The 16,255-nt window shown below is 47.0% G+C and overlaps 1 protein-coding gene across 3 annotated transcripts in view; it reads right to left on the reverse strand.

The window, feature by feature from the left end:
• The window catches only part of LOC110487886 (proto-oncogene tyrosine-protein kinase Yrk), a 64,023-nt gene that overhangs the window by 16,039 nt on the left and 31,729 nt on the right, over positions 1-16,255 (reverse strand). For all 3 annotated transcript variants that reach the window (XM_036971171.2, XM_036971170.2, XM_090227471.1), the window contains exons 2-7: positions 8,557-8,600; positions 7,956-8,198; positions 6,502-6,604; positions 3,804-3,902; positions 3,486-3,589; positions 2,689-2,838 (exon numbers count right to left, since the gene is read on the reverse strand). In XM_036971171.2, the coding sequence (XP_036827066.1) occupies positions 2,689-2,838; positions 3,486-3,589; positions 3,804-3,902; positions 6,502-6,604; positions 7,956-8,178 (679 nt within the window). In that variant the 5' untranslated portion in view covers positions 8,179-8,198; positions 8,557-8,600. The remainder of the gene's footprint in view (positions 1-2,688; positions 2,839-3,485; positions 3,590-3,803; positions 3,903-6,501; positions 6,605-7,955; positions 8,199-8,556; positions 8,601-16,255) is intronic.

The raw sequence follows: 16,255 nt of genomic DNA on the forward strand, positions 1-16,255 counted from the left end.
TGTCTAATAGTATTGATACACCATGCTGTCTAATAGTATTGATACACCATGCTGTCTAATAGTATTGACACACCATGCTGTCTACACACCATGCTGTCTAATAGTATTGACAGACCATGCTGTCTAATAGTATTGATACACCATGCTGTCTAATAGTATTGACACACCATGCTGTCTAATAGTATTGACACACCATGCTGTCTAATAGTATTGATACACCATGCTGTCTAATAGTATTGATACACCATGCTGTCTAATAGTATTGATACACCATGCTGTCTAATAGTATTGATACACCATGCTGTCTACACACCATGCTGTCTAATAGTATTGATACACCATGCTGTCTACACACCATGCTGTCTAATAGTATTGATACACCATGCTGTCCAATAGTATTGATACACCATGCTGTCTAATAGTATTGATACACCATGCTGTCTAATAGTATTGATACACCATGCTGTCTACACACCATGCTGTCTAATAGTATTGATACACCATGCTGTCTAATAGTATTGATACACCATGCTGTCTACACACCATGATGTCTAATAGTATTGATACACCATGCTGTCTAATAGTATTGACACACCATGCAGTCTACACACCATGCTGTCTAATAGTATTGACACACCATGCTGTCTAGCCACAGCTGCTTATTTAATGTGCTTGATAATGCATTACTTGATTATATTAAGTATGCTAGAATGGATATTGGACATACAGACACAGGAATTAGCACACACACACATAGTAGAGATGCTGCTACAACAGACTGCACCACCAGAGGGCAGACAGACACTGGGATAGAAGAGAGGAAACAGGGCCCTGACTTACCGAAGACTTGGACATAGAGAGAGGAGAGGAAACAGGGCCCTGACTTACCGAAGACTTGGACATAGAGAGAGGAGAGGAAACAGGGCCCTGACTTACCGAAGACTTGGACATAGAGAGAGGAGAGGAAACAGGGCCCTGACTTACCGAAGACTTGGACATAGAGAGAGGAGAGGAAACAGGGCCCTGACTTACCGAAGACTTGGACATAGAGAGAGGAGAGGAAACAGGGCCCTGACTTACCGAAGACTTGGACATACAGAGAGGAGAGGAAACAGGGCCCTGACTTACCGAAGACATGGACATACAGAGAGGAGAGGAAACAGGGCCCTGACTTACCGAAGACTTGGACATACAGAGAGGAGAGGAAACAGGGCCCTGACTTACCGAAGACTTGAACATAGAGAGAGGAGAGGAAACAGGGCCCTGACTTACCGAAGACTTGGACATAGAGAGAGGAGAGGAAACAGGGCCCTGACTTACCGAAGACTTGGACATACAGAGAGGAGAGGAAACAGGGCCCTGACTTACCGAAGACATGGACATAGAGAGAGGAGAGGAAACAGGGCCCTGAATTACAGAAGACTTGGACATAGAGAGAAAGGCCTTGTCCAGAAACAACCCAGAGGCTCTAAATACTTCAGCCCTAGTCCATACCCCCTCTGCACTTTACCCTAGCCCCTAGCTTTTATACACTTCCCCCTACGCCCTAAACCCTAGCCCCTAGCTTTTATAAACTTCCCCCTACACCCTAGTCCCTAGTTTTTATATATATCCCCCTATGCCCTAAACCCTAGACCCTAGACCCTAGCTTTTATATACTTCCCTCCTAGCCCCTACGCCCTACACCCTAGTCCCTAGCTTTTATACACTTCCCCCTACGCCCTACACCCTAGCCCCTAGCTTTAATATACTTCCCCCTATGCCCTATGCCCTAGCCCCTAGCTTTTATATATTTCCCCCTATGCCCTACACCCTAGCCCCTAGCTTTTATATACTTCCCCCCTAGCCCCTACACCCTAGCCCCTACACCCTAGCCCCTAGCTTTTATATACTTCCCCCCTAGCCCCTACACCCTAGCCCCTGGCTTTTATAAACTTCCCCCTACACCCTAGTCCCTAGTTTTTATATATATCCCCCTATGCCCTAAACCCTACACCCTACACCCTAGCTTTTATATACGTCCCTCCTAGCCCCTACGCCCTACACCCTAGTTTCTAGCCCCTAGCTTTTATGCACTTCCCCCTACGCCCTACACCCTACACCCTAGCCCCTAGCTTTAATATACTTCCCCCTATGCCCTACACCCTAGCCCCTAGCTTTTATATATTTCCCCCTATGCCCTACACCCTAGCCCCTAGCTTTTATATACTTCCCCCCTAGCCCCTACACCCTAGCCCCTACACCCTAGCCCCTAGCTTTTATATACTTCCCCCCTAGCCCCTACACCCTAGCCCCTGGCTTTTATAAACTTCCCCCTACACCCTAGTCCCTAGTTTTTATATATATCCCCCTATGCCCTAAACCCTACACCCTACACCCTAGCTTTTATATACGTCCCTCCTAGCCCCTACGCCCTACACCCTAGTTTCTAGCCCCTAGCTTTTATGCACTTCCCCCTACGCCCTACACCCTACACCCTAGCCCCTAGCTTTAATATACTTCCCCCTATGCCCTACACCCTAGCCCCTAGCTTTAATATACTTCCCCCTAGCCCCTACACCCTAGCCCCAAGCTTTAATATACTTCCCCCTAGCCCCTACACCCTAGCCCCTAGCTTTTATATACTTCCCCCCTAGCCCCTACACCCTAGCCCCTACACCCTAGCCCCTAGCGTTTATATAGTCACACCTTTGTAGTGCTCCACCAGCTGTTGCACAGAGTCAAACTGTGTGCGTGTTGTTATGTAATATCCTCCACTGTCCAGCTTCCTGATCTTATAATGCTTGACATGGTCACCTTTACCATCATCCCAGTCACAGATAGACAGAGAGTAGGCACCTGGAGATAGGAGAGAGGGGAGGGAGAGAGAGTGAGGGGGAGAGGGAGAGAGAAAGAGGGGGAGAGGGAGAGGGGGAGAGGGAGAGAGGGAGAGAGAGAGGGAGAGAGAGAGAGAGAGAGAGACAGAGAGAGAGAGAGAGAGAGAGACAGAGAGAGAGAGAGAGAGAGACAGAGAGAGAGAGAGAGAGACAGAGAGAGAGAGAGAGTCAGACAGACAGACAGACAGACAGACAGACAGACAGACAGACAGACAGACAGACAGACAGACAGACAGACAGACAGACAGACAGACAGACAGACAGACAGACAGACAGACAGACAGACAGAGAGAGAGAGAGAGAGATAGATAGATAGATAGATAGATAGATAGATAGAGAGAGAGAGATAGATAGATAGATAGATAGATAGATAGATAGAGATAGATAGATAGATAGATAGATAGATAGATAGATAGATAGATAGATAGATAGATAGAGAGAGAGGGAGGGAGAGAGATGAAGAGGGGCAAGGAAGAAGTTAATAACCTGATGATTCTAAAGCTGCACCCAAGACAATAACGAAGTATAGCTGAGTGTGTGTGTGTGTGTGTGTGTGTGTGTGTGTGTGTGTGTGTGTGTGTGTGTGTGTGTGTGTGTGTGTGTGCGTACCGATGGTGGTCTCACTCTCTCTGATAAGGAATGTTCCTCGGGGGTTCCCCTGACCCAGGAGCTGTCTCTCTGCATCCTTCCTCCCCATCTTCCCAAAATACCACCTGGCAACACACACACACACACACACACACACACACACACATACTAGTCATACAATTCATCACCATGAAAACCAGTCACCGCAACATTTCTTACAGTTCAGACACAGATGTTGTACTGTAGTTGGTGAGTGAGTGTGTGTGTGTGTGTGTGTGTGTGTGTGTGTGTGTGTGTGTGTGTGTGTGTGTGTGTGTGTGTGTGTGTGAATATACTCACTCCTCAGCCTGTATGGAGTCTACAGGAGCGACGTAGTTACTAGGGATGTATCCTGAGATCCCCGTGTTCAACGACCGGGCCTCCCACCAGTCCCCCTCTCTGTAAAGACAGACAGTCATCAGACTGGGCCTCCCACCAGTCCCCCTCTCTGTAAAGACAGACAGTCATCAGACCGGGCCTCCCACCAGTCCCCCTCTCTGTAAAGACAGACAGTCATCAGACTGGGCCTCCCACCAGTCCCCCTCTCTGTAAAGACAGACAGTCATCAGACCGGGCCTCCCACCAGTCCCCCTCTCTGTAAAGACAGACAGTCATCAGACTGGGCCTCCCACCAGTCCCCCTCTCTGTAAAGACAGACAGTCATCAGACCGGGCCTCCCACCAGTCCCCCTCTCTGTAAAGACAGACAGTCATCAGACTGGGCCTCCCACCAGTCCCCCTCTCTGTAAAGACAGACAGTCATCAGACTGGGCCTCCCACCAGTCCCCCTCTCTGTAAAGACAGACAGTCATCAGACCGGGCCTCCCACCAGTCCCCAGCTCTGTAGAGACAGACAGTCATCAGACTGGGCCTCCCACCAGTCCCCAGCTCTGTAGAGACAGTCATCAGACTGGGCCTCCCACCAGTTCCCCTCTCTGTAGAGACAGTCATCAGACTGGGCCTCCCACCAGTCCCCCTCTCTGTAGAGACAGACAGTCATCAGACCGGGCCTCCCACCAGTCCCCCTCTCTGTAGAGACAGACAGTCATCAGACTGGGCCTCCCACCAGTCCCCCTCTCTGTAGAGACAGACAGTCATCAGACTGGGCCTCCCACCAGTCCCCCTCTCAGTAGAGACAGTCCCCCTCTCTGTAGAGACAGACAGTCATCAGACCGGGCCTCCCACCAGTCCTCCTCTCTGTAGAGACAGACAGTCATCAGACCGGGCCTCCCACCAGTCCCCCTCTCTGTAGAGACAGACAGTCATTAGACTGGGCCTCCCACCAGTCCCCCTCTCTGTAGAGACAGACAGTCATCAGACTGGGCCTCCCACCAGTCCCCCTCTCAGTAGAGACAGTCATCAGACTGGGCCTCCCACCAGTCCCCCTCTCTGTAGAGACAGACAGTCATCAGACCGGGCCTCCCACCAGTCCTCCTCTCTGTAGAGACAGAAAGTCATCAGACCGGGCCTCCCACCAGTCCCCCTCTCTGTAGAGACAGACAGTCATCAGACCGGGCCTCCCACCAGTCCTCCTCTCTGTAGAGACAGACAGTCATCAGACTGGGCCTCCCACCAGTCCTCCTCTCTGTAGAGACAGACAGTCATCAGACTGGGCCTCCCACCAGTCCTCCTCTCTGTAGAGACAGTCATCAGACCGGGCCTCCCACCAGTCCCCCTCTCTGTAGAGACAGACAGTCATCAGACCGGGCCTCCCACCAGTCCTCCTCTCTGTAGAGACAGTCATCAGACTGGGCCTCCCACCAGTCCCCCTCTCTGTAGAGACAGACAGTCATCAGACCGGGCCTCCCACCAGTCCTCCTCTCTGTAGAGACAGTCATCAGACCGGGCCTCCCACCAGTCCCCCTCTCTGTAGAGACAGACAGTCATCAGACCGGGCCTCCCACCAGTCCCCCACTCTGTAGAGACAGTCATCAGACCGGGCCTCCCACCAGTCCTCCTCTCTGTAGAGACAGACAGTCATCAGACTGGGCCTCCCACCAGTCCTCCTCTCTGTAGAGACAGTCATCAGACTGGGCCTCCCACCAGTCCCCCTCTCTGTAAAGACAGACAGTCATCAGACTGGGCCTCCCACCAGTCCCCAGCTCTGTTGAGACAGACAGTCATCAGACCGGGCCTCCCACCAGTCCTCCTCTCTGTAGAGACAGTCATCAGACCGGGCCTCCCACCAGTCCCCCTCTCTGTAGAGACAGACAGTCATCAGACCGGGCCTCCCACCAGTCCTCCTCTCTGTAGAGACAGTCATCAGACCGGGCCTCCCACCAGTCCCCCTCTCTGTAGAGACAGACAGTCATCAGACCGGGCCTCCCACCAGTCCTCCTCTCTGTAGAGACAGTCATCAGACCGGGCCTCCCACCAGTCCTCCTCTCTGTAGAGACAGACAGTCATCAGACCGGGCCTCCCACCAGTCCTCCTCTCTGTAGAGACAGTCATCAGACCGGGCCTCCCACCAGTCCTCCTCTCTGTAGAGACAGACAGTCATCAGACTGGGCCTCCCACCAGTCCTCCTCTCTGTAGAGACAGACAGTCATCAGACCGGGCCTCCCACCAGTCCCCCTCTCTGTAGAGAGACAGTCATCAGACCGGGCCTCCCACCAGTCCTCCTCTCTGTAGAGACAGACAGTCATCAGACCGGGCCTCCCACCAGTCCCCCTCTCTGTAGAGACAGACAGTCATCAGACCGGGCCTCCCACCAGTCCTCCTCTCTGTAGAGACAGACAGTCATCAGACCGGGCCTCCCACCAGTCCCCCTCTCTGTAGAGACAGACAGTCATCAGACTGGGCCTCCCACCAGTCCTCCTCTCTGTAGAGACAGTCATCAGACTGGGCCTCCCACCAGTCCCCCTCTCTGTAGAGACAGACAGTCATCAGACCGGGCCTCCCACCAGTCCCCCTCTCTGTAGATACAGACAGTCATCAGACCGGGCCTCCCACCAGTCCCCCACTCTGTAGAGACAATGTAATGTGGATGTGACTCTCACGTGTTGTTGAGGATGTGGAACTTCTCTCCCTTCTGGAAGAACAGATCATCTTCAGTACGAGCATCATAGTCATACAACGCTATGAAGAGAGTCACACCTCCACCTGTAAACACATACAACACTATGAAGAGAGTCACACCTCCACCTGTAAACACATACAACACTATGAAGAGAGTCACACCTTCACCTGTAAACACATACAACGCTATGAAGAGAGTCACACCTCCACCTGTAAACACATACAACACTATGAAGAGAGTCACACCTCCACCTGTAAACACATACAACACTATGAAGAGAGTCACACCTCCACCTGTAAACACATACACTATGAAGAGAGTCACACCTCCACCTGTAAACACATACAACACTATGAAGAGAGTCACACCTCCACCTGTAAACACATACAACACTATGAAGAGAGTCACACCTCCACCTGTAAACACATACAACACTATGAAGAGTGTCACACCTCCACCTGTAAACACATACAACACTATGAAGAGAGTCACACCTCCACCTGTAAACACATACACTATGAAGAGAGTCACACCTCCACCTGTAAACACATACAACACTATGAAGAGAGTCACACCTCCACCTGTAAACACGTACAACACTATGAAGAGAGTCACACCTCCACCTGTAAACACATACAACACTATGAAGAGAGTCACACCTCCACCTGTAAACACATACAACGCTATGAAGAGAGTCACACCTCCACCTGTAAACACATACAACACTATGAAGAGAGTCACACCTCCACCTGTAAACACATACAACACTATGAAGAGAGTCACACCTCCACCTGTAAACACATACAACGCTATGAAGAGAGTCACACCTCCACCTGTAAACACATACAACACTATGAAGAGAGTCACACCTCCACCTGTAAACACATACAACACTATGAAGAGAGTCACACCTCCACCTGTAAACACATACAACACTATGAAGAGAGTCACACCTCCACCTGTAAACACATACAACACTATGAAGAGAGTCACACCTCCACCTGTAAACACATACAACACTATGAAGAGAGTCACACCTCCACCTGTAAACACATACAACACTATGAAGAGAGTCACACCTCCACCTGTAAACACATACAACACTATGAAGAGAGTCACACCTCCACCTGTAAACACATACAACACTATGAAGAGAGTCACACCTCCACCTGTAAACACATACAACGCTATGAAGAGAGTCACACCTCCACCTGTAAACACATACAACACTATGAAGAGAGTCACACCTCCACCTGTAAACACATACAACACTATGAAGAGAGTCACACCTGCACCTGTAAACACATACAACGCTATGAAGAGAGTCACACCTCCACCTGTAAACACATACAACACTATGAAGAGAGTCACACCTCCACCTGTAAACGCATACAACACTATGAAGAGAGTCACACACACATCCCTATACCTTACCTGTGATGACCCCTGCGCGGGGTTGTGTGTTGGTGTTGGGGAAACAGGCAGAGCCAAATGGCTTGTTGAAGTCAGGTATAGTCTGGTGGGTGGGGTCAGAGTGATACAGGGGCGTGGCTAACACTGTAGACACACCCCCATCAGGGCTGTTGCTTCGAGATGGGTCAGATACCTCGGCTGCCTTGGCTGCAGCATTGTACTGTTTACAGTGGGCACAGCCCATATTAACCACAGAGACTATCGCTACGGAGACAGAGAGAGGAGTGGCGTGCATAGAAATGTAGTTATTTCACAGTAATTCTCTTTCTATAGAGGGGTGAAAGAGGGGACAAATGAGAGAGAAAGAGAAGGTGAGAGAGAGAGAGAGAGAGAGAGAGAGAGAGAGAGAGAGGGAGAGAGAGAGAGAGAGAGCGAGAGAGAGAGAGAGAGAGAGAGAGAGAGAGAGAGAGAGAGAGAGAGAGAGAGGGAGAGAGAGAGAGAGAGAGCGAGAGAGAGAGAGAGAGAAAGCATGAGAAAGAAAGAGTGAGAAGGAGAAGTGAAAAAGAGAAGTAGAGAAAAGGATGAAACAAATAAGGAGTATAAAAAGGGCAGAGTTTCTTACCTGCTGTCTTCCTCTGTCAAATCATCTGTCAGTCAACATTGCCACTAGAGAGAGAGAGAGAGAGAGAGAGAGAGCGACAGAGAGAGAGAGACAAAGAGAGAGAGACAGAGAGAGAGAGAGAGAGAGAGAGAGAGAGAGAGAGAGAGAACGAGAGAGAGAGAGAGAGAGAAAGATATGATGAAAGAGAGATATTAGCCACTTCCCTTTTCAGTTCTCTGAGGAAGAGACCATGTCCTACAGTATACAATTCAAAGGGCTTTACTGACATGAGAAACCTATGTTAACATTGCCATATCAAACGGAATAGACAATAAACAAAAGTGAAATAAACAATAAAAAAAGTCAACATTACACTCACAAAAGTTTTAAAAGAATAGAGACATTTCAAATGTTATATTATGGCTTTATACAGTGGCAAGAAAAAAGTATGTGAACCCTTTGGAAATACCTGGATTTCTGAATAAATTGGTCATCAAATTTGATCTGATCTTTAATCTAAGTCACAACAATAGACACACATTGTGTGCTTAAACTAATAACACTAATTATTAGAATTGTTCTTGTCTATATTGAATACGTAATTTAAACATTCACAGTGTAGGTAGGAAAAAGTATGTGAACCCCTAGACTAATGACTTCTCCTAAAGCTAATTGGAGTCAGGAGTCAGCTAACCCGGAGTCCAATCAATGAGATGAGATTAGAGATGTTGGTTAGAGCTGCCCTGCCCTATAAAAAAACACTCAAACATTTGAGTTTGCTTTTCACAAGAAGCATTGCCTGATATCAACCATGCCTCCAACAAAAGAGATCTCAGAAGACCTAAGATTAAGAATTGTTGACTTGCATAAAGCTGGAAAGGTTTACAAAACTATCTCTAAAAGCCTTGATATTCATCTGTCCACGGTAAGACAAATTGTCCATAAATGGAGAAAGTTCAGCACTGTTGCTACTCTCCCTTGGAGAGGCCATCCTGCAAAGTTGACTGGAAGAGCACAGTGCAGAATGATCAATGAGGCTAACTGTAGTTTCATCTGTCCACGGTAAGACAAATTGTCCATAAATGGAGAAAGTTCAGCACTGTTGCTACTCTCCCTACCGTGGACTGATGAAACTACAGTTAGCCTCATTGATCATTCTGCACTGTGCTCTTCCAGTCAACTTTGCAGGACGGCCACTCCTAGGGAGAGTAGCAACAGTGCTGAACTTTCTCCATTTATGGACAATTTGTCTTACCGTGGACAGATGAAACTACAGTTAGCCTCGTTGAGCATTCTGCGCTGTGCTCTTCCAGTCAACTTTCAACAAATTGTCTATAAATGGAGAAAGTTCAGCACTGTTGCTACTCTCCCTTGGAGAGGCCATCCTGCAAAGTTGACTGGAAGAGCACAGTGCAGAATGCTCAATGAGGCTAACTGTAGTTTCATCTGTCCACTGTAAGACAAATTGTCCATAAATGGAGAAAGTTCAGCACTGTTGCTACTCTCCCTAGGAGTGGCCGTCCTGCAAAGTTGACTGGAAGAGCACAGTGCAGAATGATCAATGAGGCTAACTGTAGTTTCATCTGTCCACGGTAAGACAAATTGTCCATAAATGGAGAAAGTTCAGCACTGTTGCTACTCTCCCTAGGAGTGGCCGTCCTGCAAAGTTGACTGGAAGAGCACAGCGCAGAATGCTCAACGAGGCTAACTGTAGTTTCATCTGTCCACGGTAAGACAAATTGTCCATAAATGGAGAAAGTTCAGCACTGTTGCTACTCTCCCTAGGAGTGGCCGTCCTGCAAAGTTGACTGGAAGAGCACAGTGCAGAAGGCTCAACGAGGTTAACTGTAGTTTCATCTGTCCACAGAATATTTTACCAGTAGTGCAGCTTTTTTTTGTTGGTCAGCAGTGACTTCTTCCGTGGTGCCCTCCCATGAACAACATTCTTGTTTAGTGTTTTATCGTATCGTAGACTCATCAACAGAGATGTTAGCATGTTAGCATCTTTAGCTGACACTCTAGGATTCTTCTTAAGTTGTTTGGAAGGAAACACACAACACTATGTGTGGAGAAAAAAAGGCACAACACACCAACATCAAAACCTCATCCTCACTGTAAAGTATGGTGGAGGGAGCATCAAGGTTTGGGGCTGCTTTGCTGCCTCGGGGCCTGGACAGCTTGCTATCATCGATGGAAAAATGAATTCCCAAGTTTATCAAGACATTTTGCAGGATAATGTTAGGCTATCTGTCCACCAATTGAAGCTCAACAGAAGTTGGGTGATGCAACATGACAACGACCCAAAACACAGAAGTAAATCATCAACAGAAGAAAATACACCTTCTGGAGTGGCTCAGTTAGAGTCCTGACCTTAACCCCATTGAGATACTGTGGCATGACCTCAGGAGAGCGGTTCACACCAGACGTCCCAAGAATATTGCTGAACTGAAACAGTTTTGTAAAGAGGAATGGTCCAAAATTCCTCCTGACCGTTGTGCAGGTCTGATCCGCAACTACAGAAAATGTTAGGTTGAGGTTATTGCTGCCAAAGGAGGGTCAACCAGTTATTAAATCCAATGGTTCACAGACTTCTTCCACCCTGCACTGTGATTGTTTACACAGTGTGTTCAATAAAGACATGAAAACAACAAATTATCTGTGTGTTATTAGTGTAAGCAGACTGTGTTTGTCTATTGTAGTGACCTAAATGAAGATCAGATCTAATTTTATTTCCAATTTATGCAGAAATTCAGGTATTTCCATACTTTTTTTTGCCACTATACAGTGTTGTAACCAAATAGGGCAAATAGTTAAAGTACAAAATATAAATATGGGTTGTATTTACAGTATCTATCACAGGTGTGTGTGTGTGTGTGTGTGTGTGTGTGTGTGTGTGTGTGTGTGTGTGTGTGGTCTGCTGAACAGTTAGAACATGACACAGTGACACTTGACTGAGAAATTATCATTACTGTGTGTTATCACTCAGTTCACTTCCTGCTTTGCAGTGAGGTAGGAAGTCACAGCTGAGATCAGGGAAAACAAAATGGCCGTTGAGAGGAAACAGTCAGAATCTTCTCTCTCCAGGACCAGCGCTGATATACTGTACGTGTAATGCATTCTATTCCACCGCAAACCCAGAATTCAGACTACGTCACAATCACATATTCTACAAAGCATTCTAGCATAATTCCTGCTATTGGATCCATTCATGGATAAAGGTGACTACACCTCAAGTCTTAAGAAGGCTACATCACTGTGCGATGGTAGTTTAGCTGTCCACTGCACTAGCACAATCCCTCCTGTGCCATACAGGTCTGGAGCTCTTGGCATAGCATTTAGTAATATACAGTTGGGATAAATCTGAGATTCCTGATTTACCAGGAACCAATCGCATCTCGAAATACTCAACAACAAAAAACAAAAAAAGCAAACACAAAAGCATGAAGGTGATGGACGCAATCCAAAACACATTTCAGTGCTGTTTAGTTTACAACAATATTTCCACAAGAACTCCCAACACACACACACACACACACACACTATCTGGTCGGCCATCAGGAGAGCCACAGGAAGTCAGCCCTGTTAGAGTTTCCTGTCCACCCCTATGATGGCTCCGTTTCCCTGGAAACCCAGGACACAGTTCATCAACACACACAGAATCGTGCCATGCCAGCTGCAGTCCCACTGCCCCCCACCACACTCACACCTCTCCTGGTTTCTCTCCTACAAGAAGAGAAGAGGAGAGTCTGCTCACTGTACTGCTGTTCCCAAATGTCATTTTTTAATGAGGCAAATTACAACATTATGGTCTTTGTCACGTAAACTTCTTCTCTCTCCTGACATTCTCTCTCTCTCTCTCTCTCTCTCTCTCTCTCACTCTCTCTCTCTCTCGCTCTCTCTCTCTCTCTCTCTCTCACTCTCTCTCTCTCTCTCTCACTCTCTCTCTCTCTCTCTCTCTCTCTCTCTCTCTCTCTCTTTCTCTCTCTATTCAATTACATTTCAATTTCAGGGCTTTCTTGGCATGGGAAACCAACGCAAGTGAAATGGATATTAAACAAAAGTGAAATAAACAATATAAAAAAATTACAGTAAACACTACACTCACAAAAAGTTCAAAAAAAATAAAGACATTTCAAATGTCATATTTTGTGCAAATAGTTCAAGTAACAAAGGGGGGAAATAAATAAACATAAATATACAGTATTTACAATGGTGTTTGTTCTTCACTGGTTGACCTTTTATTGTGGCAACAGGTCACAAATCTTGCTGCTGTGATGTCACACTGTGGTATTTCACCCAGTAGATAGGGGAGTTTATCAAAATTGGGTTTGTTTTCAAATTCTGTGTGGGTCTGTGTAATCTGAGGGAAATATGTATCTCTAATATGGTCATACATTTGGCAGGAGATTAGGAAGTGCAGCTCAGTTTCCACCTCATTTTGTGGGCAGTGTGCACATAGCCTGTCTTCTCTTGAGAGCCTGGTCTGGCCTTTCTCAATAGCAAGGCTATGCTCACTGAGTCTGTACATAGTCAAAGCTTTCCTTAAGTTTGGGTCAGTCACAGTGGTCAGATATTCTGCCACTGTGTACTCTCTGTTTAGGGCCAAATAGCATTCTAGCTTGCTCAGTTTTTTTGTAAATTCTTTCCAATGAGTCAAGTAATTATCTTTTTGTTTTCTCATGATTTGGATGGGTCTAATTGTGTTGCTGTCCTGGGGCTCTGTGGGGTCTGTTTGTGTTTGTGAACAGAGCCCCAGGACCAGCTTGCTGAGGGGACTCTTCTCCAGGTTAATCTCTCTGTAGGTGATGACATTGATATGGAAGGTTTGGGAATCACATCCTTTTAGGTGGTTGTAGAATTTAACGGCTCTTTTCTGTATTTTGATAATTAGCCGGTATCGGCCTAATTCTGCTCTGCATGCATTATTTGATGTTTTACGTTGCATTCTGAATGCAGAAGTTACTTGTGGTGCTGATGTTTACTGGAACACCATTATTGTGGTCTTACTGAGATTGTCAGGGCCCAGGTCAGGGCCCAGGTCTGACAGAATCTGTGCAAAAAATGTAGGTGCTGCTGTAGGCCCTCCTTGATTGGGGACAGAAGCACCAGATCGTCAGCAAACAGTGGACATTTGACTTCAGATTCTAGTAGAGTAAGGCTGGATGCTGCAGACTGTTCTAGTGCTCTCGCCAATTCCTTGATATATGTGTTGAAGAGGGTGGGGCTTAAGCTGCATCCCTGTCTCACCCCACAGCCATGTGGAAAGAAATTTGCGTTTAACTGCACACTTGCTGTATGTGTGGATTTTATAATTGTGCAGTGCCTTTGGAATGTATTCAGACCCTTTGACTTTCTCCACATTTTGTTACGTTACAGCCTTATTCTCAAACGGATTAAATAAAACATCCTCAATCTACACACAATACCCCACAATGACAAAGCGAAAACAGGTTTCTAGAAATGTTTGCTAATTTATAAATACAAAATAAATACATTTAGACCCTTTGCTATGAGACTCAAAACTGAGGTCAGGTGCATGCTGTTTTCATTGATCATCCATGAGATGTTTCTACAACTTGATCGAAGTCCACCTGTGCTAAATTCAATTGAATCTATATGAGGTCTCACAGTTGACAGTGCATGTCAGAGCAAAAACCAAGCCATGAGGTCGAAGTAATTGTCCGTAGAGCTCTGAGACAGGATTGTGTCGAGGCACAGATCTGGGGAAGGGTACCAAAACATTTCTGCAGCATTGAAGGTCCCTAAGAACACAGTGGCCTCCATCATTCTTAAATGGTAAAAGTTTGGAACCACCGAGAACCTTCCAGAAGGACAACCATCTCTGCAGCACACCACCAATCAGGCATTTAATAATAACAATAAGGCTTAAGAGCCAAGTACAACTTTGTCTTCTTTGCTTCACGAAAGTCATCAATCTTTGTTGATTTCATTCATTTTAAGAATCGCTTCCTTAACACTGTCATAATCATGAACAACGTGAATGTCCGTAGTCACATAGGCTTCTCTTGCTGTTAACAGACTTACAAGCCAAATCCCTCACGCTTCTCTCGGGCCAGCCACAGGTAGCCGCCATCTGTTCAAACGTTGCAAGGTACACTATTTTTCATCATTGTCAGTGAGCTTGGGCAGTGACGGGTCCAGCCGGAATGTCACTGGCACCGGGCCCCTTGGATCTCGGTGGGGATTGGACAGATCAGGTGAGCCAGTGCTGTTTTCTTGTAGCTCAATAACCATCACCTCTACCAACTCGGGGCTCCCGAGTGGCGCAGCAGTCTAAGGCACTGCATCTCAGACCCTGGTTCGATTCCAGGCTGTATCACAACCAGCCATGATTGGGAGTCCCATAAGGGGGCGCACAATCGGCCCAGCGTCGTCCGGGTTTGGGTTTGACCGCGCTAGGCCGTCATTGTAAATAAGAATTTGTTCTTAACTGACTTGCCTAGTTACATAAAGCTTAAATATATTTGTTCTAAATAAATGAACTGGAGCTGAGCCTCTTCTTTTTAATGCTCAATTGGAGCAAGTCCATAGCACGTTGCCTCTTGCCCACAGAAAATGCAGTATTGCTGATATGTGGTTGTCTATGTGCCAATCTCTGTGGTGTCCCCAAGCCCACTCTACAATATATCCTTCTGCATTGCGCCTTGTGTTAATGCCATCCGTACCTGGTTCCTTGGTAGTTTTGTTGTAGCTCCCAACCCGTGCTCCATCGTCGTATCAAATCAGATCAAAGTTTATTTGTCACGTGCGCCGAATACAACAGTGAAATGCTTACTTACAGGCTCTAACCAATAGTGCAAAACATGTATTAGGTGAACAATAGATAAGTAAAGAAATAAAACCACAGTAAAAAGACAGTGAAAAATAACAGTAGCGAGGATATATACAGTAGAGAGGCTATACAAGTAGAGAGGCTATATACAGTAGAGAGGCTATATACAGTAGAGAGGCTACATACAGTAGAGAGGCTATATATAGAGTAGCAGCAGCGTAAAAGAGGGGTTGGTGGGTGGTGGGGCACAATGCAGATGCCCGGTTAGCCAATGTGCGGGAGTACTGGCTGGTCGGCCCAATTGAAGTAGTATGTACATGAATGTATAGTTAAAGTGACTATGCATATAAGATAAACAGAGAGTAGCAGCAGCGTAAAAGAGGGGTTGGGGGAGGGGGGCACACAATGCAAATAGTCTGGGGGTAAAAACTGTTGAGAAGCCTTTTTGTCCTAGACTTGGCATGCGGTAGTAGAGAGAATAGTCTATGACTGGGGTGGCTGGTGTGTTTGGACCATTCTAGTTTGTTGTTGTTGTGGACACCAAGAAACTTGAAGCTCTCAACCTGCTCCACTACAGCCCCGTCGATGAGAATGGGGGCGTGCTCGGTCCTCCTTTTCCTGTAGTCCACAATAATCTCCTTGGTCTTGGTTACGTTGAGGGATAGGTTGTTATTCTGGCACCACCCTGCCAGGTCTCTGACCTCCTCCCTATAGGCTGTCTCGTCGGTAATCAGGCCTACCACTGTTGTGTCGTCTGCAAACTTAATGATGGTGTTGGAGTTGTGCCTGGCCATGCAGTCGTGGGTGAACAGGGAATACAGCACACACCCGTGAGGGGCTGCAGTGTTGAGGATGAGCGTGGCGGATGTGTTGCTACCTACCCTCACCACCTGGGGGCGGCCCGTCAGGAAGTCCAGGATCCATTTG

This window comes from Oncorhynchus mykiss, chromosome 30 (genome assembly GCF_057628025.1).
Source record: "Oncorhynchus mykiss isolate SJ-2025 chromosome 30, ASM5762802v1, whole genome shotgun sequence".
Lineage (NCBI taxonomy): Eukaryota > Metazoa > Chordata > Actinopteri > Salmoniformes > Salmonidae > Oncorhynchus > Oncorhynchus mykiss.